This window comes from Sturnira hondurensis, unplaced genomic scaffold (genome assembly GCF_014824575.4).
Source record: "Sturnira hondurensis isolate 20B ecotype Veracruz unplaced genomic scaffold, ASM1482457v3 Scaffold0008908, whole genome shotgun sequence".
In the NCBI taxonomy this organism is placed as follows: Eukaryota; Metazoa; Chordata; class Mammalia; order Chiroptera; family Phyllostomidae; genus Sturnira; species Sturnira hondurensis.
The window spans coordinates 3,143,968-3,170,412 of record NW_028081539.1 but is presented as its reverse complement, the minus strand read 5'-3'; the positions used below and the strand labels follow the sequence as shown (position 1 = coordinate 3,170,412).

Below are 26,445 nucleotides of genomic sequence, written 5' to 3'. Positions count from 1 at the left end.
ACTTACCACTAGTAAGTGATGGTACCTGATTTAAGCCCTAGTTTCTTCCTTGCTGTGCTGCTGTGCTCTTAATACAGGGTCAGTAGTAGAAATTTGAACTTTAACAATTTGCATTATGCTACGAAGAAACGGGAAAGTGGCACACTAGGCTAGGAATGAGGGAGAGCGTCACTATATTCTTGTACTACTGTTAGGTAAGTTACTTAAATGCGTTCTACTGAAGTACCTTCAAAACCCTTAGCTATGTTTCTGCTAAGGTTTATCTGTAAAATGGTTTCTCATTCTGACTTAATACCATCATAATAATAATTCTCTCTAACGTAATTAAAATGTTTTACAATCTTATTTTAATATATTTTTTGTTTTTCGTTTTAGTCATTCCTACACTGGTCAAGATTACAGCGTACAGGGAAACGTTGGGAAGATTGCTTTAGATCAAATTGATTCGGTAAGCGTCGTGCCCTTTTAAGTTTAGACTTTTTGTCAATGGAGGAAGCAGAGACTCCTCAACCAAAGATTATTTTTGGATGGGAGAGAATATTTGACACCAGATTGGGAGAGAATGTTATTTCTTAGCCTGCCAATAATTTTTAAAGGAAATCCCATGTGCTATATACATAAGATATTTTTAAATCATAGGAACACCAAAATTAATCAGAAAATTGTATTCTGATGAAAACCAGAATATAGTTGATTACTCCAGAGGGAAATTCTTTTAACTGATGATAACTAAATGGTGTTTATATCTTTCTATTTAAATACATTATACATTTAGAAAGAAAGAGATGGAAAAATACTAAATGTGTCTGTTTGGTAGGGCTACTGTAACAATATAGCACAGACTGGGTGCTTTAAACAACAAGTTTATTTTCTCCTGGTTCTAGAGGCTAGAACTCCAAGGCATCAGCCACTGGGATTTCTTCTGGGTCCTCATCTCACATGGTCTTTCCACTGTGCCCACATCCCTAGTGTCTCTTCCTCGGAGCAGGGCCCCACCCCCCTGGCCTCATTTAACTTTCCGTCTTTAAAGGCTCCAGATCCAAATATGGCCACATTCTGAGGTAGTGGGGATTAGGACTTGAACATGATACATTTTGGCAGGATAAAATCTATCCCACTAAGTACAGGCTCCCATCCTCGGATTGCCACTGGATTCCTGGTCAGCACACCCCAGCTTCACTCTCTGGTTCTCTAGTAGGGTGAAGGAGTAGCATGCTTGACTGTAGTCCGTAGGGTTTCTCTTTAATGCACAGTTGAATTTCCCCTTTATCCGAAGAGTGGAAAATAAAGGGGCCACAAATAATCTTTGTTTAGACGATTACCAAATTATTTACAATAAATTGAAAATATACTGAGATTTTAATGCTTGGAAACAAGAATTCTAACAAGATGAGTAGGGAGAGATGATGAGTTTTTAGAGACCAGAATGAGTAGGTCTTACCTATTGGAAAAATTATTCTCAACACTTGCAGTTAATATGTCAAGAGATACAATAGGATTGCCTACCTTATGCAGTTGATTTGAAATCTCTAACACTTCCCCTGACATATGATTGTGTTTATATTATGTGAATGGTTAGAAGTCAATTATATTTCTAGTCCTGTCACATTCACAAGCAAATGTGAACTTGGTTGGCTACTGTAGGAAGATACAGAAATATGATTTATTAATTCGTTTAGTGAGTATGTATTAAGCCCACCAGTTAGGCTCCAGCCACTGTGTTGTGGATGCAGAGATGAATAAAACAGAAAATACCTCTATCTTCATTGACCTTGCTGGGACCGAGATCCTGTGCTAAGTGGTACAGATAGATCCTTACCTGGATCTCTTCCTTACTCCGTGTTTGCATCGTCTGACCTTCACTGTGGCGTGCCATTAGTATAGCCCTTGATGTTCTCAGTTTTTTTCTAAATGTTTCCTTTAGATTTCTTTTCTAACTGTAGTCTGGCTCTCTTGATGACACTTTGCCCTGTAGCCTCTTTCAAGTAGAAGCTGCTTTTTTCTCCCACACCCTACGTAAGTATGGGGTGCGCCTTCCTCAGTCCACGGTACCACTTCTAAACTGTTTCTCTGCCTACCAAGGTCAGAACTGCCAGCTCCTTTAAACCCCTGTGATCCTGCTATTTCCCCTGATATTTCATGATCCTTGCCCTCATTGATGGCTCTAGCATTTGGCCATGGGCTTTGGTACTAGCAGTACTCCTGTTACTGTTCTTGACCTCTGCAACATCCACACTGATAACTCATCCCATACCCTGGCCTTCTAATTCCTTGTCAGCTCGATATCCATAGTCATTTTTCCATCCCACGGTGACTACACCTAGACCTTATCTTTTCATTTCCATTATTTGGATTATTGCCAAAACCTCTTTTAATTGTTCCTCCTGTTTTCATTCTTGCTTCTGTATATTCTGTTCACTACGTGACAACCAGAGTTCTCTTTGTGTATCAGACCACGTCAGCCTTCTGTTCATTACCCTCTATTGGGTTTGCATCACATTTAGACTAAAATCCAAACTCATGAGTATGGCCACTGAAGGCACGTGTACTTATTTCAACACTGACTTCCTCATTCTGGCTCGCTCACTGTGCCGTAGCCACACGGGCCTCCTTGTGCTCTCGTTAGCACACAAGCTCCTTTCTTCTCAGGGCCTTTGCAGTGTGTCCTTCACTGGAGCAGTATCTTGGGTATGTGTTTGCCTGGAGTCCTACTTAAATGTATGTCTTAGCTGCAGTGCCATCTCCTCAGAGGGGCTTCCCTGGCCATGCAAGTTAAAGTACTCCTCTCCTTTTTATACTTGACCCCATTATTCTGTTTTATTTCCAGTGCTTTTGGAATCAGACGTTATCTTTTTTCACTTATGTCTGTTTATTGTCTATCTCCTCCCATGAGAATACAGCTTCTCTGGCAATAGAGTATTTGCCTTCTTTGTTCATTGCTGGCTGCCCAGGATTGTACACATAATTGTATTCAGTGGATATTTGATGATCGAATGAGTAAAAACTCATCTAAGAATTGCGCCAAAGGAAGTAGTTGTGCTGGGTCTTGATGAACGGCTGGGTTTTGGCTGGATGGCATAGGGAGTGGCAAGACTGTACCAGGCAGGGCCGGTGGAGTGAGAACAGTGAGGAGGTACAAACCACAACGTTGTGAGCTTGGAATAACCCAGCTGGCTGGGGCAGAGCGTGCGTGTTGTGGAGTCACAAACGGGCCTCTTCCACCCCACCCTGTCCCCATCTTCCGCGGCATTTGATTGATGCCCCCGTTGGAGGCCTCCTTCATTCACTTAACTGAATAGCAGGGGAAATTATGTTTTATTAACCTTCTTGTTACCCAAAACATCCAATAAATATTTGTTCTGTGACACACAATTGAAAAGTGGTTCACTATAGACATTGAGGGAAACTTGCATATTCATACTAAGGATGTTGAATATTCATTGATGTTTTGAATTAGAACAATAGTTAAGAAAAATGATTTTGTAATAGTATGAAGGAACAAGAATGTTCACGCAGAGGGCTTTTCAGTAAGGCTGCCCAGGGAGGTTAGGTACCTGACTAAGAATTAGGTTGGGGATGGAAAAATTTGGTTGTTGCTGTGTAAGGATGAAGAAACTGCGTCACCACTAGAGGGAGCAGGAACCTCGAGCAAAGTGCGACCTGCTCCTGCTCAGAGGGAAAGTTGAACTTGCCAAGGAATAGCTGAGGAGGCGAGGATTCAAGTGGCAGGAAGAGGGTATTTGAGCAAGTCTGAGAGAATGCATTTGAGACCATGAATGAAACAGTTGAATTGAAAGCACACAACGATATCACCTTTGATGCTAAAGGAATGACCTGTACTTTGTTTGAACCGTTGATTTCTTTACTACATTTATTTGAGTATTTCTTCTGAGAACCATTTCTCTTATTTTAGTGTTCTACTTTGTATTTGGGTTGTTTTAAAAAATTTATCTGTGATTCAGCAACTGTACTCTTGAACATTTATTCCAGGGAAATTAAATTTTATGATCACACAAAAACCTGTGCATTCATTTAATTGAAATCAACCCAAACTGGAAATAGCCCAAATGCCCTAAAACAAGTGCATGGGTAAACAAATTGTGGTTTAGCTATACCATGGAATATTACTCAACAATAGAAAGGGAGTGAACTGTTGAAGCCCATAGAACCTAAGAGGAATTTTGTGGGAGTTATCCTGGGTGAAAACCTAATCCCAAAGCATTACATACTCTCTGACTACATAACATGCTTGAAATGACAAATTGACAGAGATAGATGAATGGTTGTCAAGGGTTAGGGGCTGGGGGGGTGCAGAAGGTAGGTGGGGGCGGTTATGAAAGAGAAACATGAGGGGTCCTCACGAGGATGGAACCGCTCTGCATCTTGACTGTGGTGGTGGAGGCCAGAACCCGCGTGTGTTTCATGTGACAGAATTACATAAAACTAAATAAACTACAGAAATGCACACAGAAGGTTAACTGAGGAAACCTAACTAAGACTAGTGCATTATGTCAATGTCAGTATCTTGGATGTGATGATATAATTTAGTTTTATAAGATATTACCTTTGGGGGGAACTGGGTATGTGATAATATCTCTGTGTTATTTCTTCCAACTACGTGCGAATCTATAATTTCTCAAAAGAAAAAGTTTAATCAAAATTTTTGAAAAGAATTTGTCTGAATAAATTTTAATATTTTATTTAACCACCAAACCAAAATATTTATAATTTCAACATGTAATCAACATAAAAATAGTAATAAAAAGTTCATCTATAATCACAGTAAGACAGTAATTCTTATAATTTGTGTTTTTAGCCCAATTAGACTGAATTTGCAATTTGCAAATTAGATTGAATTTGCAACAAATACTGTGACTGACTTGATAAATCTTCTGTATAACCGAAACCTCTGTTTTTCTTGTAGCTTTCCGCCAAGTCCTTTCCACCTTGCATGCGTCAGCTGCACAAAGCCTTGCGGGAAAACCACCATCTTCGTCATGGAGGCCGAATGCAGTACGGCCTCTTCCTGAAGGGCATTGGCTTGACACTGGAGCAGGCATTGCAGTTCTGGAAGCAGGAATTTATCAGGGGAAAGATGGATCCAGACAAGGTAATAATGGAGAATGGGAGCAGTCATTGAAATTTTACTTGGGTCTGAAAACTCAGTGATATGTTTTTTTGAATATGCTCCTGAAATGTACTTGATAATTCTAAAAGAACATGTTTACAATTTCTTTTAGGTGAAAACAAAACCAAACAAAAGACCTCTCATTTTTTTTTAGTCTAATAGATGCTAAACAAAAAATTGGGAGAGTTACATTAATTCTAAGGGGAAGGTTGAGACAGCAGTGTAAGGTGTAAAGCAATACCTAAATGCAGAGTCTTTTCCTCTGTAGGTATACTGCGAGTGGTTGTTACAAGACTGAAATTACTTTCTGAGTTATATTTCTGTAGGACTGTATATGTGTATATAGTATACAAATATATGTGTGCGGACATGCCAGTGAGTCAGCTCCGACTCCCGGCAATCCTGTGCCTGAGCGATATCCACGAGGTCCTGTCCTCAACGGCCCTGCTCCGCTCCTGTAGACTCATACCTATGGCTTCTGTCATGGAATCAATCCATTTCATGCACGGTCTTCCTGTTTCCTGCTGTTTTCTATTTTTCCCAAGTGTTATTCTTTTTTCCAAAATAGCCCTGCCAAAATGACATGCCAGAAGTTGGACAGCCTCCGTGCTGTCATTTTTGCCTCTAGGGATGTTTCAGGCTTAATTTGCTCTTGGGCCCACTGGTTCGTCTTTCTGGCCATCGGGGTATTATTCACAGAGCTCTCCCACATCGTATTGCAGATGCACCAGTCTTTCCCCTGGTAGCTGTCTTCACTGTCCAGCTTTCACATCTGTGCATAGAAACTGGGACTACTGGGTGTGGGTGATCTTAGCTTTGACTTCTAATGACACATCTCTGCTCTTGGTGATCTTTTTTAATTCTTCCCTTGCTGCTTCAATTTCTTAGCTGCAATCTCCATTTGAATTGATGACTAAACTAGAGCAAGCAAAATCTTTGACAATTTTGACATCTCCATGGTCTGTGTTAAAGTTGTGTCCTTCTACAAAGCTCTATATCTTGCAGTTCAAACGCAGTCCTGCCTTGGCACGTCTTTCACTTCCGTCAGAAGTCTTTCCACATCACTGCCTCTTTCTGCCAGGACGATGGTGTCATCTGCATATCTTAGGTTACTGGGATTCCTTATATCAAAATTTACTCTTTCTCCCTCCATGATGATATGTTCTATGTACAGCAAATAAGGAGATAAAATATACCCTTGTCTGACACCTCTGTCTGTAGGAAACCATCCTGTCTCTTCCTGTTCTGTCCTGACAGTGGCTTCCTGTCCACAATACAGGCCACTCATCAGGACAGTTGAGGGCTGCGGCACACCCATTTCTCTCGGACAACCCATGGCTTTTTAGGATCTACGCAGTCAAAGGCTTTACTGTATGTAGTCTGTAAAACATAGAGTAACTCTCTTCTGAAATTGTATGGGGCGCTCCAGTATTGAGTGAACGTTTGCAATTAGATCTCGCCTGCCTCTTTCTTGTTTGAATCGAGTTTGAACTTCTGGCATTTCTTGCTCCACGGAAGGTAGGACGCTTTGTTAGGTCACCTTGAGCTTCACTTTACTCGGTGGGAAATCAGAGCAGTGGTCCTGTACTCCTTGGTATCTCCGTTCTTGAAGATTGGGCTGTATATTGGCTGTATCCAGTCTGTAGGTCATTGTTTTGCTTTCCACATTCTAGACATGTTTTTGTAAGCATTATGACAAATTCAGTCTCTGCGACCCGAAATACTTCTATTGGCTGCCCTTTACCAAGGTGACTTATTTCTTCCCAGTACTTTCAGGGCAGCTTTCGCTTCACTTTCTAGTATTACAGATTCTTTTCCCCAGGAATCCTCTTCAAAGGTATCTGTCCTCCTTTTGTATTTTCAATACACTGTTTCTACCTGCTCTTTATTTTTTTTCCTGGCTAGATAATGCGCTTCCTTATTGGCTTGAATTTCCCTTTGATTTCTTGAATCTTTTGGTAGCAGTCTCTGTTTTTCCTTTGTAATTGTCCTCTTCTAACTCCTTACATTGCCATTGTAATAATTCCCCTCATGTTTACGTGACAGCTGTTGAGAAGCGAGTTCGGGATCCTAACCCTGCCTTTGTCACCTTTTGCACTTGCCTCTTGTTTGCCACTAACAATTTTTAGCATTTCTTCTGTTACCCATCTCGATTTATCTTTTGTTTTTACTTCTGGCGTGTTTTTTTTTTCACATTCTTCCATGATAATATTTCTAGGCTTAGTTCTTCTGGTTCTTGGCCTATTAAATGTAACTGTGCAATCTGTTTTTTATGTGGACTTCAAATCCAGCAGCGGTGTTTTTTACATTGTATTTTGACACTACAGTTTCTTTAGTGCTTTCTTTGGCTTTACTCTAATGTTTGTTGTTACCAGTTCATGGTCAGCACCGCAATCTGCTCCTGGTCTTGTTTGGCTGAGAGAATACAGCTTCTGTTTGATCTCTGTGCTGGCCGTCTGGCGCTGGCCGTGTACGCAGTCGTCTGTTCGCTTGTCTGAAGCATGCGTTTGTGGTTGACAAGTTGGTATCTTCGCACAAATCTATGAGCCAATCTCCTGCTCTATTTCTGACTCTTAGTTCAAGTCTTTTGATGACAGTTGATTCTGTCTTATTTCCTACTTTTGTTTTTATATTTATCAGCATGCCAGCTTCTTCTTGTATATTTGTATAGAAGTTTCCATTTTTTCTTCTCCAGTTTCTGCAGTGGAATATAGGTTTGAGTGATGATTATATTAATAGGTTTTCTTAGAAGTCTGATTACATATATGCCCATATAATGTCATTTTCAGGACTAGGAGATAGTAACAAAGTGAAAACAATTTAAAATGTTTTCTATTGTGTTATATTGAATTATATTATGAAGCATTTTTAGGTAGATATTGAAAGAACTGTTTTTAAATTTATCTATGATACTCACGTTCCCAATCCTATTCTTTATTTAATTGTACTAGCTAATGACATTTTATTTTGCAAATATGGTTTCTTGCCTCTTTAAAGCCATGGCACTGTGCTACGAAGTAAATTTTTTTTAAAGATTTTATTTATTTATCTTTAGAGGGGAAGGGAAGGAGAGAGGGAGAGAAACATCAATGTATGGTTGCCTCTTGTGAGTCCCCTGCTGGGAACTGGCCTGCAACCCAGGCATGTGCCCTAACTGGGAATCGAACTGCAATCGTGTGGTTCGCAGGCCTGCGCTCAATCCACTGAGCTATACCAGCCAGGGCCGAAGTAAATTTTTTACTATTGTATTTCTCGGATTCTTCTTCCTGGTAAAGATAAATGATAAAACCAAAGATATTTACCAAGTACATTTGTCTCTTTTTAAAAATATTTAATTTATTTCTTTTTTATTCTTTAAATTATATTTTATTGCTCATGCTATTATATTTGACCTGATTTTTACCCCTTTGCTACTTTCCACCCTGGACCTGTAACTCTTTCATGTAATTCTCTTACCCTTGTTCGTGTCCATAGGTCACACATGTAAGTTCTTTGGCTACTCCATTTCTTATACTGTACTTTACATTTCCTATACTGTAACTACCCATTTGTACTTCTTAATTCCCTTGCCTCTCACCCATTTTTCTACACTCCTTTTCATCTCTTTCAACCTTTGGCCTTTTAATTAGGATGCATCTTGGGGTGGGCCTTTTTGCATCCATGTCGTTTGGGGCTCTCTGTGCTTCCTGGACTTGCATATCTCTTTCCTTCACCAGATCAGGGAAGTTTCTTTCATTACTTTTTTAATAGATTTCCAATTTCTTGCTCTTTCTCTTCTCCTTCTAGCACCCTTATGAGGCGAATGTTGTATTGCTTAAAGTTGTCCCATAGGCTGCATACACTACCCTGTTTTTTAAATTCTCTTTTCTTCTTCTTGTTCTGATTGGTTGTTTTTTGCTTCCTTATGTTCCAAATAATTTGATTTGATTCTTGGCTTCATCTGCCCTACTGTTGTTTCCCTGTAAATTGTTCTTTATTTCAATTAGTGTATCTTTCACTTCTGATTTGGTCTTTTTTTGTGCTGTTGAGGTCCTCACTAGGTTCCTTGAACGTGCTTATAACCAGTTTTTTTAACTCAACATCTGACAGATTGCTTATCTCCATTTCATTTAGCTCTTTTCCTGGAGTTTTGATCTGTCCTTTCATTTGGACCATGTTTCTTTTTCTGCTTATTTTGACAACCTCCCTGTGTTTGTTTCTGTGTATTAGGTTGAGGGGCTATGACTCCCTGTCTCAGTAGTGTGGCCTAATGTAGAAGGTGTCCTGTAGGGTCCGGTGGCACAGACTCCCCTATCACCCAAGCTGGGTACTTGAGGTGTACCCTTTGTGTGAGCTGAGTACACCCTCTTCTTGTAGTTGAGCCTTCGTTTCTGTTGGCAGATCAATGGGAGGGATTTACCCAGGCCAGTCAGTTGCAAGGATTGGCTGTGGTACTCTGACGTGGTCTGTAACTATCCAATGGATATGCTGGCCCTGGAGTTTCCCAGGTGATGCAGGCCAAGGTAAATCCCCACCTGTGTTTTGCCCAGAGCCACCCTGCCTGAGTTACAAAGCAGTATGAGATGGCTGCTACTTGTGCTGGGCTTGGAGATACCGAGGCAAAGCCAGGCTATGCATCTAGGCTGCTAGTTTCTGGCTGGGGTCACTGAGGCCAGCTACTTGTTTTAGAGGATTTAGGAAGTTGTAAAGAATGAGCCAAGACCAACCATTCACACAGAAAAGCAGCTTGAGTAGGTCCATAGGTTGGGTTGGGTAGAGTCTCTGGGGGTCTCCAAGGCTGGTAAAACAGTGTTAGCAAGGTTGATGGAGTCTCAGATAGGCAACAGTCTGCGGGCTCTGTGGAGAGAGGGCCCAGGAAAGGGACACTGGCCTCTGTTCACCTTGATGGCAGACACTACAGTTTTTCCCTGTGTACTGCCGGTGCCTTTCAAGCAGCTATCCTGGTGCTAGAGCTCCGAGGGGAGTGAGTGAGTGAGTAGCTGAGTCCATGTGTGGGTTCTTTAGGAGAAACTACTTGGGGCTCCAGCAGTTTCTTCCACCCATTCAATCCCTGCTGGTTTTTGCAGCCAGACATTGTGGGGACCAATCTTCCTGGCACTGGAACCTTGGTTAGGGGGCCTGGTGTCGGGCTGGGACTCCTCGTTCCCAAGATATCCCTCCTGAATTTTTATCCACCACGCGTGGGTGTGGGACCAGCCAGCCCATTCTGTATCTGTGCCCCTCCTACCAGTCTGGATGGATATGGTTTCTTTAATTTCATAGTTTTCAGACTTGATTCCACTTGATTTCTGTCAGTTCTGAGCAATGGTTGTTCTATATTTTAGTTCTGATTTTGTTGTGGTTGTATGAAGAGGCGAGCCAAACCTGCCTACGCCGCCATGTTGACTGGAAGTTCCCCAAGTATATTTTATAACAATTTATTATGTATTATATTAGTGTGGTAGTGCTACCGTAACAAAATAGCATAGACAGGTGCCGTAAACAACAGAAATTATTTTCTCTAGTTCTGGAGATGTGCAATCCAAGATCAAGGTGTTGGCAGGTTTGTCTCTTCTGAAGCCTGTCTCCCTAACTTCCAGGTAGCCACCTTCTGTGTGCTCACCTGGCCTTTTCCCTGTGCCCTCACTGCCCTGTCTTTACTTCTTATAAAGACACCAATCAGAAGGGATTACTGTCTACCCTTACCATCTTACTGAACCTTCCTTACCTGTTTAAATGCCCTATCTCCAAATACAGTCACAATTTCAAGTTAGGGCTTCAACGTTTAATTTTAGGAGGATGCAATTCAGTCCACATGTCTCAAGCTTCATATGTTTTTATGAGTTAAGATTCTTTTACAATATATCAAAAGCTCTTACAGTTTTTATAGATTTGTTTTACAAACTGTTTTCATTGTAAGCATATAGAGTCTTAATTTATTATTTAATAGGGTTTTCCTTAAACACAAATTTGGATTCTGTTATTAGACTTCTATTATATATTTTTATTGCATTTTATTGTTTATGCTATTACAGTTATCCCTATCTTTAAAGGTAACATTCTGATTATAGAAAATATGAAAAATACAAAAAAATTACCTGCCATTTCCTTATTAGGAAATAATTACTGTGAACATTTAGCCTTTCTCTGTAACCTAGGTAGCCAGATACCATTGTGCTTGCCCCCGTTTTTTATTTTGACATTACACTATGATTATTTCCCAGTGTTGCTGAGTAATTTTTGAAAAATACATTTGGGTTAGCTGTCAGACAACACATCCTTTGAAAGTGATTTAATATGGTTAATTAACATTCCCCTATTATTGGACATATGGTTGTATTTCTTTGACTCTGTCATAAATGTTATTGCGATGGATATCCTGAGCACATAAATCTTTTATTATAGTTCTGATTATGTCTTCTGTATATATTCATCAGGTAATAAAATTACCTGGTGAAAACTGCAGACAGTTTTAAAGATTTGATGTATGCCATGAAATGACTGTTAGGAAAGGTTTTAGATCAGACTCTCATGAAGCTGTGTATCTTGCTTTGTCATTGATCTTGCATATTATTACTTCAAACTGTTTTTGATATTTTATGAAGAATTTGTATATTAAGTAGGAAGGAGTATTAGGGCTCTCCAGGGAAACAGAACCAGTCGAATGCATGTATATTGAAAGAGATCATAAGGAATGGCTCGTGCGCTTGTGGAGGCAGAGAAGTCCCAAGATCCTCAGTCAGCATTCTGGAGACTCAGGAATGCCAGTTCCAGTCAAGGGCAAGGAGGCCTAAGACCCAGGAAGAGCTAGTATTTCAGCTTGAATCCGAAGGCAGGGACAAGTCCATGCCCCAGCTTAAGGCAGGCCGGAGGAAGTGCCCTGTTCCTGGGGGGTCGGCCCTTTTGTTTTATTCCTATCTTCCAAACATTGGTATTGGCCTAGTCCCACCGCTGCCAGGGACCAATCTGTCATACCCAGTTTACAAATTCAAATGTTAATCTTATCCAGAAACACTCTGGAGAATAATGTTTAATGAAAGTCTGGGCACTCTGTGGCCCAGTCAAATTGACACAAAATTAATCATCTCAGTGGATAAATCTTATGAACTGCGGAGAAAGTGAGGCCATGATTTTGAAGTGAAAAGAGAGAAGCAGAGTTAGCATTTTGAAATGGCGTGTGCTGTGCATTGGGAGGGGGGAAGACGAAAGTGACAGAAGAGAAAACTTGCCCTAAATACTAGGCCTTTGACTTGCACACCCGCTCACTGAACTGCCTGTTTTTATATGCATCTGGGATGGCCTATGTAGAAGTGTCATCGGTATTTAGTTATTTTTAAACCTGTGTGCTTGAAAATAGTTCTTGAATGGGATTTTTATTTTGCACTGTAAAAGTTTTCTTAAAAAATTATTGCAAAAGGAAATCAGTAACTATTTTTACCTTTCTAGATAATATATAGCAGTTTGTATATTCATTAGCTTATTATTGATGATAGCAAATCTATTATTTTGACAAAAGATTATAAATTATACTTATGATTTATGGTGTCTGTCTAGTGTTCTATTTTAGAGTCTGTATTTGTAAATACAGGTTCATGTTTTTCTCAGTTATATCTCTTACATATTTTTTGCAGTAAAATGTAATATAGTATCTTTTAGTTTATTAAATATTCTCTTCTGTTTCGTATTTGTACCTCTTTGTTAATTGCACACACAATTAAAAATACTGTTATGAGATGTAGAAATTGGTGGCTTAAGTACTATTGATAAAGAGTCAGCATGGAGGATGTACTGTACGTTAGACATTTTTTGCAGTGCTCTGAAGGACTCAGTGAGAACCCTAGGAAGGATTGGAGCAGTCGCTTCTGTCGAATGGCTTACTTCCTGACAATGCAAGACGGTGTTGTGGTAACTCGGCCAGTTTCGACTGCAGTTCTCCTTTGCTGTTGTTTCTTGAATGACCATATATTTGATTTTTTTCTCTTTATGCTTATGTCCTCATTGGGACTTATTTGAGATACCTTGCTTTATGCATCTGAGCAGAAATCGTGGGTACTTAGCCATTATTTTTGAGGCAACAGAGAAGGGCTTTGTCCCTCACACACATTTTAGCTGTTAACAGTCATCACTACCACCTTCTCAGGTCACACTGTCCTACACTAAATATCTCTTTTCACTACCTCCTTTCTAAAATTAAGCTCCATTCTTCATGAATTGATTGCCTAATCAGTGTCTGTCTCTTTCTCCCTCCTTCCTTTGCTTCTGTTGCAGGCATTTATTTAGTTGGCTTTTTTTGTTTGTTTGTTTCATACTTGGAATACTTGTCCATCTGAGGTTTTGCTTAAAGTTAGAGGGGGGATTTGTTGTCCATATTTCAAAATAATCTAAAACTGTATTAGGTAACTGTCATCCAGAGTATAAATATTAAAAGAGCATGTCTCTAGATACTTATTATTAAGGTTAATCAATTTGTGATGTACACAGTCTCGTTTTCTCATTCAGACATTTTTGAATAGTAATAACGTGGTTGTAGAAGCAACTTAATGTGTGAGGCTCACTGTTAGTTGTCTTTTATTAGGAATACGATATACTCGGTCCCTCTATGGATGTGAAAAGGAGCCAACTGACTATAAAATGCTTACTCAGAATTGTTACTTTGGATTATTTTTCTCATCTTTTAAAACCATATTTAGACTAGCATACATAGTCCAGCGTATGGTATTAGTGATAGAAAGAGGTGCTGCCTTATGTATCTTCTGGTTACTTGCTGCTAGATTCTGCTTTTACAATTTAGGGTACTTATCACTGATCATATTTATTAATTTATTATCTGTATCCTACAATTAGAATAAAAACCACATGAAAGCAGGCGTCTTGTCTTTCTTGTTCATTGTTGCATGTTTATGCACCTGAAACAGTGCCTGAATCATAGTAGGCACTTAATTATTGCTCATTGAGTGACCTGAAGAATAAGTCCTCATAGATATAAATTCATGGAAAATCTGTTTTTCCCAAATGCCTTTACATAAATCAGGACTATATAACTGTTTGTTAATATGCTGTTATCTCATTTATAGTGAACTTGATGCTGAATTAAAGCAAGCATTTCAGTAGGACCTGAAGTTTGCATAGGAACAATTGATTTTATAAGTTAGAAGGCATTTCTCACCATGGGCTTGCCAAAGGGGTCCGTGGTTTAAAAAAAGGTTATCATAGTAGAGGATAGGGCTTCTAGTTTATTGTGTTACACTTAGTTAGTTGTTCAGAAACTGCAGTTTTCATTTTTTTCCCTGCTAAATTGGGACTAGAATAGCTATACTGATCTACGCTTATTGAACTTTGTATGCACCATCTTTGTAACTGCCGTCTTTGTCGCATGTGTGTCTTAGGACTGGGTTTCGCATCACTTGAGTTCAGGGACTATGACTTTTCCACTGTGGGTCTCAAGGGCTTAGCACAGGACCTGGCAACCCATCGGTGTTTGCTGAGTGTTCAGTAAAAGTCTGCCCAGGCTTTATAAGTGGCTTTTAGTAAGAGAAAAGAAATCATCTTTGTTTCTTTTTAGGTAGAGCTATACTTCTCAAAAGTTCTAAAGTATTAATACTAATTTTAGTAGCTAGCCAAATTTGTTGTCTTCCATGTATTTCTCTAAATCAAAATACAGGTTGGAAGAATATGTAGCTATACAAGAAGTGGTAAGCATTATTATCATTATTAATGTCTAGAAATATATATGCAGTTACAAATATGGAAATTATAGTTGTCAAATTATGTCTTGTTAAGAGTACAGAAATATGCATATATATTTATATGCATACACATATGTATACTCTGTCTACTTTCAGCATACACATATGCATACACATATGTATACTCTGTCTACTTTCATCGACCATTCAGCAGCTTTTTATTGAGTGTTCACAGCGGACAGGACACAAGCCCTTCTCTATGAGGACTTTTCAGTCTCCTGGGAAAACTGGATAAATAAAAATATACAAACTCACCATAGTAATTGCTGTGGTAGAGGTGGTCATAGGATTCTACAGAACAGGAGGAGGAGCTAATAGAAAGGAGAATAGTTACTGAGTGTGTCACTGAGTGAAGATGTTATATTTGCCAGGGAAAATTAAGGAGTTAGCCAGAGAAATAAGTGAAATACCATGTTGAGGGAGCAGCATCGTCAAAGGACCTTAGATGAGAGAGTGTAGCCCACCCTTTTGGTGATGGGACCCTGAGCAGTAAAGGTGTGATCACGGCTAGAGATGAGTCTGTAGACTTAGGTGTTTTTTAAATTATTTTTATTATTTTTTAATGTTAATTCTTTTTATGGTATTTATTTCCATTACTATTTATCCCCCTTATGCCCTCTTCCACCTTGACCCACCTCCACCCCCCACCCCCCACCCCCCACCCCCATAACCACCACACTCTTCTCCATGTCTATGAATCCTCTTTCTTTTTTGCTCGATCCCTCCACCCCCTAACTCCCTACTCCTCACCCCCACCCGAAATGTCAGCCTGCTCTCTATCTATGAGTCTGTCTCTGTTTTGCTTGTTAGTTCAGTTTGTTCATTAGATTCCACATATGAGCGAAATCATATGGCATTTGTTATAAAAATAATTGCCAAAGATGGATGGATTAGTAGGCCAGGAGGAAGTGGTAACTGCCAACTGGGGTCAGGTCAGCTGTAAGGCTCAATTGATAACAGTAATTTAGTTAAACATATATACAAAAAATTTCATATATATGCTAGTAATTTCATTTATCTCATATGAAATACATAAACATATATATAGTTTTATAATTTAAATATTTACTAAAATTTTATAGTGAATCTGGGAATGTTTTAAAGTATATTGACAAAAAATAATATAAACAAAAATTTCACTTATTTTCTCACTTGGTACAAATTAATTTGGCCTCTAAATATGGATTTCTGATCATCTGGGCCAGTATTGATTTTTTAAAAATGAACAATTCATTTGATTAAGATTTTCATCTTTAACCTATTTGGTAATAGGATGAGTTGAGAGATAGATGTAACTAGGAAACAATTTCAAAACACAGAGAAAGGGAAGGTATTATTGAGGTAATGTGGAGGAAGGAAATTATTAAAGTAGACCACGTTTCAGATTTGTTCAAGATCATTTTGAGTTAGGGTTTGAAGGAAGTGAATGGCATGGATTTGTAGAGAGATGAGCAAGGGTAAGAAGGTACAGTGAGCAAGGGGTGAGGGAGGCAGAGCATTGTCAGCTTTTTCACTATTTGTCTTCTATTACTTTATAATTTGTCATTCACTGAGTCTTTTTTCTCTCTTTTGTCAGCTGGTTTGGGGTGGTTGTGATTTTTGGTTGTTGTCATTCTTAAATCTGTGCTTTCAGACTTCTTGAATTTTACCTGGTCAGTATATTTGAATATTGTTTTAATTTGGATGCATATTGTACTAGAGTATAAAGGCTTTTAGTATTAAAATGTCAACCATTTGCAAGAGAATATTCTGTTGTTATGAATGACCTTATAACAAAGTAGTTGCTTTAGGGTATACTTTACTCCAATAATATTAATTTCATAATGTGGGGTTCTTATGCTGAGAGATTTAATTGCATATATTGAGTATAAATATTTATGATGTATTAAAATGTTTTAAGTAAAGCCTTTTCAGTTACCCTTGTCAGTGGGAGTTGGGGACAGTTAAATTGCATTTGGGTTGTCAAATAGCATCCTTTGGATTTGTGAATGATTCTCTAAGAGGTATTCAAAGCTTTGAGTATCCTATTCTTTAAATAATTTCTTAGATTCCTAAAAGAAGTGCATCTATGCTTTCTGTAAATAAACTATATTTAATTAATCTCAGTGTAGTTTTATGCAAGTGTTTCTTAGTTGTAATTATTTACATGCTAGTGTACCTGAGAAAAAGCCTCATGCTGTGTACGAGAGATGCATTAATCAAACTTCGGTTTATAGCATGGACGTACATACTGCTATAATATCTGTTCACTTGGAACTTGGATATTAAATCACTTCAGCCACTAGCTTTGTTAAAAATAAATTGAACTGGATAATTCTTATAATAAATTCAAAGCACTGTGTCCTCTTAATCAGATTGCTTACATTGTTGTTGTTCGAATGGCTTTGACCTGGCTGCACTGGATAGTAAGTACAGCGTAGATCATGTTCATTTTATATAGCTGAGTTCCTGTCCTGATGATAGCATACTTAAGGTGTACTACATGTTGTTATAATTGGGTCAAGGAACATTTAACACTATTTAAAAAGCTTATCTCTTGTCCCAGAACCCAGCTTGCATCATGACTTACGTTGTTAAAAATTGACTACCGAAGGATTAAATATTTGGCTGGTGCTGATGGGGGGAGCATGAATGTATGAGGCATATTTATCACTTGGGTTTTTGTTAAATAAGACCCCGGGTTCTCCCAGGAATGTACCAAGAGCATCAGCTCAGCATCATCTGGAAATTCAACTCTCTGGATCAGACTCAGGGAACCTGGAGCCAATAGTTTGTGGTTTCACAATCCTTCCAGGTAAAATTGATGCGTTAAAGATGGATAAACTATTATCTTTTTATTTTTAAAAATAGTTTTATTGATTTTGTTGTTACAGTTGTCCCAATTTTTCTCCTTTGCCCCTTCTGCCTAGTACCCCCATACCCTCCGGTCAACCCCTGCCATTAGTTCATGTCCATGGATCATACATGTAAGTTCTTTGGCTTCTCCATTTCCTATATGTTCTTAACCTCCCCCTGTCTATTCTGTACCTACCATTTATGCTTCTTAATCCATGCACAGGTGGATTCTCTCCACTCCCCCCTCCCAGCTGACAACCCTCCAAATGTTCTCTGTATCTCTGATTCTGTTTCTGTTTTGGTTGTTTGCTTACTGTTTTTTAGATTCAGTTCTTGATAGTTGTGAACTTGTTGCCATTTTAATGTTCATAGTTTTGATCATCTTCTTTTTTATTAGATAAGTCCTTTTAACATTTCATGTAATAATGACTTTGTGGTGATAAACTCCTTTAGCTTTACCTTGTCTGGGAAGCAATTTATCGGCCCTTCCATTCTAAATGATAGCTTTGCTGGATAGAGTAACCTAGGTAGTAGGTCCTTGCTTTACATCACTTTGAATACTTCTTGCCAGTCCCTTCTAGCCTGCAAAGTTTCTTTTGAGAAATTTGCTGTTAGTCTTATGGCAACTCCCCTGTAGGTAACTAACTGGTTTTATCTTGCTGCTTTTAAGATTCTCTCTTTATCTTTAACCTTGGGTATTTTGATTATGATGTGTCTTGGTGTAGACCTCTTTGGGTCCTACTTGTTTGCAGCTCTGTGCTTCCTGGACTTGTATGTTCAGTCTATTTCCTTAACCAAATTAAGGAATTTTTCTTTCATTATTTTTTCTAACAGATTTCTAATTTCTTGCTCTTTCTCTTCTCCTTCTGGCACCCCTGTGATTCAGATGTTGGTATGCATGGAGATGTCCCAGAGGTTCCTTAGACTGTCCACATTTTTTAAAATTCTTTTTTCTTGCTGTTCTGATTGAATCCCTTTTTCTTACTTATCTTCCTAATCATTGATTTGAATCTCAGTTTTATCCCCTTCACTGTTGGTTCCCTGTAGATTTTTCTTTATTTCACTTAGTGTAACCTGCATTTTTGCCTGGGTGTTTTTTATGCTGTTGCAGTACCCAGTGAGTTTGTTGAGCATCCTGATAAGCAGTGTTTTGAATTCTGCACGTGTTTGGTTGGTTATTTCTGTTTAATTTACTTCTTTTTTTGGAGTGTTCTCCTGTTCTTCCATTTGGGCCACATTTCTTTGTCTTCTCAATTTGGCAGCCTCCCTATGTTGGTTTCTGTGTATTGTGTAGAGCTGCCTTGACTCCATGTCTTAGTTTAGTGTGGCCTATTGTAGAAAAGTCACCTGCGAATTATGTGGGGAGGAGCCTTTGCTAATGGCCAGGGTGTGGCAACCTGATTCACCACTTTGTGGCTCTGTGTGTGGGTGGGGGGATGGCTTAGAGAGGCGATGCTGCTGCTGCCTGGCTTCTGGAGGTTTCTGGGAGAAAGCTGTCTCCTGGCACTTGTCTTGTTTCCAGTTGCTTCACTTTTTCCTCGTATGCCACAAGTGCCCTTCCAGCTCTTGCACTCGTGCTGAATCCCAGAGGGGGTCAATCTGTGTAATCTCAAATCTGTGTGGGCCCTTTCAGAGGAGTTTACTGAAAACCCAGCAATTTCTTCCATTGCCCTAACCCCCACTGGTTTTTACAGCCAGAAATTATGGGGATTTATCCTCCTGGTGCTGGAGCCCTTGGCTGTGTTGTCTGGCCTGGGGCTGGTATCCCTCCTCCCAAAGTATCCCTCCTGATTTTCCCCACTACAAGTGGGACCAGCTGTTCCACCATCTCTCTGTGTGACACTGTGTTTCTGTGTCTCTCTGCCTATCTCCACGTCTCTGCTCCTCCTACCTGTCTGGATTAATGTGGTTTCTTTAAATCCTTATTTGACAGACTTCCATACGGCTTGATTTTCTCATGTTTCTGGGTGATATTTGTTTTGTGGTCTAGTTGTATTGTGTGAGGAGGCTAGAGTGTTTACCTATACCTCCATCTTGACTGGAAGACTATGATTTTATTTTACTTTTTGAGTTATATTTTATTGATTATGCTATTACAGTTGTCACAATGATTGCCTCTTTGCTCCCCTCCAGGCAGCACAACCCACTCCCTCAGGCAGTCCCCACATCACTGTTGATGTGCACGGGGCATGCATAGGCCCTTTGGCTGCTCCCTTTGCTGTGCTGTGCATCCCTGTGACTATTCTGTGACTACCTGTTTGTGCTTCTTAATCCCCCTGCCTCATCACTCATTCTCCCACACCCTTCCTCCCCTCTGAAACCATCAAAACGCTGTCCGTTTCCATGATTCTGTCTCTGTCCTTGTTTGCTTAGTTTGTGTTTTAGATTCAATTGTTGATAGATATGTATTTATTACCGTTTTGTTATTCATAGTTTTGATCTTTTTAAAAAAAATAAGTTCTCTTTAATATTGCATAGAAGAATAGTTTGATGATGATGAACTCCTTTAGTTTTTTCTTGTCTGGGAAGCTCTTTATCTGCCCTTCGTTCTAAATATATCTTTGCTGTGTAGAGCATTCTTGGTTGCAGGTCATTGCTTTTCATGACTTGAATATCTTGCCAGTCCCTTCTAGCCTGCAATTTTTTTTTTTGAGAAGTCAGCTGACAGTCTTATGGGAATTCCCCCTGTAGGTAGCTAACTGCTCATCTCTTGATGCTTTTAAGATTCTCTCTTTATCTTTAACCTTTGGCATTTTAATTATGATGTTGTTACCGAACAAGGGTCCGAGGGGGGGCAATACTTGGCCCACCCAGGGATGCCAAAAACTGCTTCAGAAAACAGGGGCCCCTCCCAAGGACAATATACTAATATCTATTAGGCTCTTCTGTCCACCGCCAATTGGAAAGACATCTCTCAATGCCAGAGATTTGTGAAAAGGAAACAAAATGTTTATTTAATGCTGTTCAGGCCTAATGTCCTCCTTAAAATATTAAAGTCTTTAAGGGTATACACCTACACACACCCACACACAGCGCTCCCTTCTCCCACTGTCCCAACTCCGGGTACCGTAAATCAGGAAAAGAGCACACGTCCGTTTTTCAGGTCGCTGGCACTTGAGCTGTGTCGCCTGCCTGTCCAGGCAAGATCTCCAATGAATCCAAAGTCATGTGGCACCTTTCACCGGCAAGAGTTCTTTGTACCAAGTTCCAGTCAAAGTCTCTCCTGCTTTCCAGGCCACTCGGCCAAAGGGAGCACCCCAAAGCCGCGTGGGCCTCTTCTACCAAAGCCGCACTCCACCAAAAGCACGCGTCTTTCTTCTTCACCTAGCTGCAGGGATCTCCATTCTGGCAAAGCTGCGTGGTCTTCCCTTTTCACCTGGCCCAAGAGGGGGTTTTCAGCACTCTGCTGAAACCGCATGGCTCTCCCTCCTAATGGCTACAGGGGTCTACATCTTTCCAAAACAGTGTGGCTCTCCCCCTCACCTGGCCAAGAGGGGGTTCCTCACTCTGCGAAAGCCACATGCCTCTCTCACAGGCACTCTCTCTGAGAAGCAGCCCCCAATTCCAGCCTGGGTTGCAGCCACTCACTTCTCCCTGGCCCAAAACTTGGCCACAGCTATTTAACATATCTATGAAACCAGTTAAAGGTTATAGATATGTTAAAAGACCATTCCAGAGGTTAGCTGCAAAATTGTTGCTATGCAAAACAGCTCTCACTGGCCCTGCTCCATTTGTCCCTTCCCCCAACTGACACTTGGTGGGGGGCTGGTGAGGACATCTTAATATTTCCTCCAATATTCCTGTACACTTTGAGTTCTGGACACCATTCCAAATCTTTTCTGGGCCCCCCCTTGGCTGCACCCTGTATCAATGTGTCTTGGAGTGGGCCTCTTTGCATGTATCTTGTTTGGGATTCTGTACTTCCTGGTCTTGCATGTTTACTTTCATTATCAAATTTGGGAGGTTTTCTTTTACTATTTTTTCAAACATATTTCCAATTTCTCCCTTTTTCTCTCCTCCCTCTAGCACCACCATGATGCAAATGTTGGACAATTTGAAATTGTCCCATAGGCTGCTTATACTATCATTGTTTTTTTTAAATTCTCTTTTCTTCCTGTTTTCCTGTTTGGTGGTTTTTTGTTTCCTTTTACCCCAAATCATTAATTTGATTCTCAGCTTCATCCACTCTATTGTTGTTTCTCTGTAAATTTTCCTTTACTTTAATTGTGTATCCTTTGTTCCTGACTGTATGCTTTTTATGCTGTTGAGGTCCTCATTAAGTGAGATCACTTGAGCATCCTTACAACCAGTGTTTTGAACTCTACAGCTGATAGATTGCTTATCTCCCTTTTGTTTAGTTCTGTTTCTGGAGTTTTGATCTTTTCTTTCATTTGGGCCATGTTTCTTTGTCTCCTCATTTTGGCAGCTTCCCTGTGTTTGTTTCTATATGTTAGGTAGAGCTGCTGTGACTCCCTGTCTTGGTAGGGTCCAGTGACACAGCCTTCCCGTATCACCGTAACTAGGTAATCAAAGTGCACTCTTCATGTGAGTTAAGTGTACTGTCCTCTTGTAGTTTGGCTTTAGTTGCTCTTGGCAGGTTATTGGAGGTTGTTGGAGTCAGAGATCAGATTTGGCTCCACTACTGGGAAAAAAAACTGTGCCTTTGGGCACATTGCCTAACATGGTCATTATCTATAGAATTTGGACAGTAATTATGTTTCCATATGTAGATATATAGATATATCTCTATCTACTTATCTGTCTACATTTCATTGATGGCGGGGCAGATTCTGAGATTCTGTAAGTGCTAGTTATTCTTATTCTAGCACTTCATAGGAAGGAGGTGTTAGCTTGCCGTGAAGTAAGTGGTCAGTAAAGTTTCCTCAGGTAGAGTAACATTTGTGCTGGCCTTTTAAGAGGTTCCTGTAACTTAGAATGGAGAGGAAGGTTAAGGGGAAAGAAAGGAGTTAAGGACTGAATTACTGCCGAGAGTTTCTTTTAGGGAATGTTCAAGGGGCGTAGACCGTGGCCCATGATTCCATATTCAGTGGGATGAATTCCATAGCAAGGAAGGGCAGAACACCACAAGGGAGGTTGAATGTCTGATTTCTGGCCCCACTTTAACAAGGTGCCTGTGTCTTTATCTTTACATGCTATAATTCTCTGCAAGATTTCACTTAAAAGTTGGATTTGGGTACTTAAAATGTTTAAAAATTACTATCCTACTTTATTTGTAGTGTACATTTTAGGAAAATAGTAAAGGACTAGGAGAGAGGAGAAAGAGACATTAGTGCGAGAATATAGGTGCTATAAATGAAATTTGTGTTTTAGTCAAGAGAAAGCCATTAGTGAATTTTAAATGGGGAGAACTTTTTTGGGGCGATTAATGTGGAAGTGGTATGCAGAATTGAAATGGAAAGAGACTAAGAATGGATACATTGTTGACTTGATTAGGTCTTGTGACATTGATAATGACAAAATGGGAGGGATGGATTGTAGAAATGCTTTGAGGAACAGTTTATAGGAAAGCATGAGGAAAGAATTTAATTCAGCTGGTCAACCTATGGAAAATAGAAAAATAAGAAGTTCCATTAACATGGGTAACATGTGGTGAGCTGAATTGTCTGGGATTAGAGCGGAGGAGAAACAGGTCATGAGTTTGGCTTTAGGTATAAGTTTGAGCTGATGTCCAAGTACGAATTCTTGCTGGTTGATTAGTTGGCTTGTTTGTTCCTTCCTTCATTCATTCTGTAATTATTTGTTTGTTAAGTACTTACACTGTGAAAGGCACTATTTCTTCTGTGTGAAGGAACATGGAGATACTGGTTTGAGGGTTAAAATAAAAACGAGAGGAAAATCTTTTGAAGGTAAAGAAGTTGGCAGATAGAGAGTACAGGGAGAAATTTAGAGAGAAGACTCAACTTTGAGAAATACCCATTGCTTGGAATGGAAAAAGAGGAACCTAAAGTGAAAGCAGGGTTATCAGAAAAATTCAGGTAGAAGAGAGAAATCAGTTTGGAGGTCTAGGCACTAAGAAAGAGGACAGTTGCAAAAGTAAGGTGTACTTGGTTCTTTCAGAACTGAGAAGGGCATGGATGTTGTTTTTAGAAAACTAAGAATTAAAGTACAGAGCAGGAGACAGACTTCCTAGTTTCCTTGAGCATAGAAAGCAATGGAGGCAACGGAAATACAGTGTTCCAGAAGTTCGAGGTGTCAGGAAGGAAAGAAACAGAACATCTTAGCTATAAGGGTGACCATGCCAGGCAAATGTTATTTTCAGGTGTGGTGGTCAGAAGCAGTGAAGCTCATGGAAATGGAAGATGTGCAAGAAATAATGGAGGAAACTGAGAATTTATAAATATACATGTATAGTGTGGCTGTTGTAGAATGTGACTCTCCCCTCCCATACAGTGCACTCTGTGAGTAGGGATCTTCTCTGTGTTCTTTTTTATTTATTTTTTACCACCATACACTCAACATTTGGCACAGTGCCCAGAGTCATGCATGTTCAATAAAATTTGTTAAACGAATGAATGAATTATGGAGGGAGTTCAGTGAGGATGTCTATTTGTCTGACCCCTCCAAGATATATTAAAGATTTTAAGTTGCTAAAGAAGTGTTTGAAGGAAGAAAGGAGCTGGGGAATCTCATGCCCATCTTTTTAGTAAACTGAGCAGGGAGATCACTTACCAGAAGGATCTGATGTAGTTAGGGCTTTAAGAAAAGTTCAAGAGAATGAACTTTTCAAAGTTTTTTTTTTTATAATAATCTTTTTATTGTAGTCTCTCTTCCAAATATTTTAATGTATAATAGAGATGTGTACGTATTAAGGTTTTAACTCTTACCGCCATGCCTTCCATTGCCTTTGTGATACAAATTACAGGTAACACAATATAAGTTTAATACTAAAACACCGACATCAGCAGGTGGGACTGACTTCCATGAATTGTCAAGAGGCTAGCTAGTCAATTTCCAATTAAATTATGCATTGCGTTAAGTCTATCATTAGAATAAAACAAGTGTTATGCCTTCCCAACACTATTCTGGTAACAAGTAGCTTTAGCAAGTCTAATTTCTTTTGGTGTTCTACTCCAAATGCTTTTTAATTCTTAAACTATGCAAATGAGATAAAAAAGTAGAAAACTTCAACTTTAAACGTTCATGTATAACCATTTTATCAGTGATATCTTATGAATTAAAATTGCTATAAAATGACATTTTACCCAACATTTTAAAAGATAGGTTAACATTTTGTTAATACATGCAGAATGCTTTTAGGAGAAAATGACAATAAGGGGGTACCGGTTTAAGTTTTCACAGTTTGTCTTAATTGCCATGCGCTGGTGGTAAATTGTCTCCAGAAAAGCTGGCTATGTATATGTTCTGAAATGGGTCCGACTTCTGATACTAAGGGATTGTTCTTTGGAAAACTTATTAACGTTAGGAATCTCAAGGGCTTGATGTGTGAAGGTATTTCTTGGTTTTCTTTAACAACCCATATGTCTTTATTACTCTGAACACTCCAATAAATCTTATTTTTTAGTTTTTGTTTTAAAAGAATTACTTGGCAGTATCTTTCCAATTAGTTTACTTCTTTGTAAAGTAGGATTTTATTTTACTTAAAAAAGAAAAAACGAATAGCTATTTTGCACATGTCAACGTGCATTGCTCTTTATAAGAAGGCTTGGCAAGTTTCCATGTTGTGGGGCCTCGGAGGATGGCTCTGCTGTGAGAGTGCAGTTCCTTGTGTTGTGTGCAGAAAAATAGGAACCGTAACCAGGTAAGGAATAGAGGGTTGTTTACTCAAGGGGACATATAGATGGTTAGTGTTTTAGACTGGCAAGAATGCCAGCTTCTAAGCGAGCATACGTTCAGAGAAGAATGAGGTAAGTTAAAAAATTTACCGTAACTCAGGTTAAAAATTTTGAGGATGACAGTGATGAGGCACCCTAAGAAGTAATTCCTTTTTTACTTTAGAATAAGGTTGTCATCTTCTTTTGCACTATACAAATACACCCAACCCAACCTGTCTTTTCCTAGATGGCTACGTTAAGAGCATATTTTATTCATCCATTCAAAAGATAATTTATCAAGTGTCTACTGTGTCCCAGACACTCTAGGTACTAGAGGTTCAGCAGTGAACAAAATTAGATAAAAATACCAGCCCTCTGGTGTTTACATTCTGGTGGGAGATAGTAACCATGTAGGTGAGTTATATATTAATGGTGCTAAGTGCTTTGGAGGAAATTTTGCAGGGAGAAAACAGGGCATGTGGTTTTTAAATAACGTAGTCAGGGAAGGTGTAAGTAAAAGATGACTTTTAAGCACAGCTTGAGTTTTGTACACGAGCTCTAGGCTTGGCATGGTGGCTACTTATGTCTCGGGCTATGAGTCAGTGAATGGCAGCGTCCACCATTTTACAGTGAAAGAAACCTGTCCAGCTGTCCCCAGAAACAGCAGATGCTGGATCTTAGAACCGTTGGATATTGCGATTTGGATTCTGGAAGTTAAGCTGCCATGCAGCCAGCTCCAGCCAAAAAGTTAGGGGCTCAGGAAAGGCCCCCTCGGGGCAGGAGCAGGCCCTGTGGACTGAGGCTGACTCCCAGTCATAAGGTTTGGGGAGACCTAGCAGAAGGTGGGTGAGAAGCCATGGCTGGGGGGACCCAGGCACTCCCTGAGGCCTGTACTGAGCTCACTGCATCTCAGGTTTCAGTGAGCAAAGTAGTTTTAGACCTTTTTTTTTTTTTGGAAGGGTTA

General features: G+C 39.5%; 1 protein-coding gene across 2 annotated transcripts in view; it reads left to right on the top strand.

Annotated features, from left to right (window-relative positions):
* The window catches only part of PRIM2 (DNA primase subunit 2), a 294,335-nt gene that overhangs the window by 186,835 nt on the left and 81,055 nt on the right, over positions 1 to 26,445 (top strand). For both annotated transcript variants that reach the window (XM_037056323.1, XM_037056324.1), the window contains exons 9-10: positions 376 to 448; positions 4,925 to 5,110. In XM_037056323.1, coding sequence (XP_036912218.1) covers positions 376 to 448; positions 4,925 to 5,110 — 259 coding nt within the window. The remainder of the gene's footprint in view (positions 1 to 375; positions 449 to 4,924; positions 5,111 to 26,445) is intronic.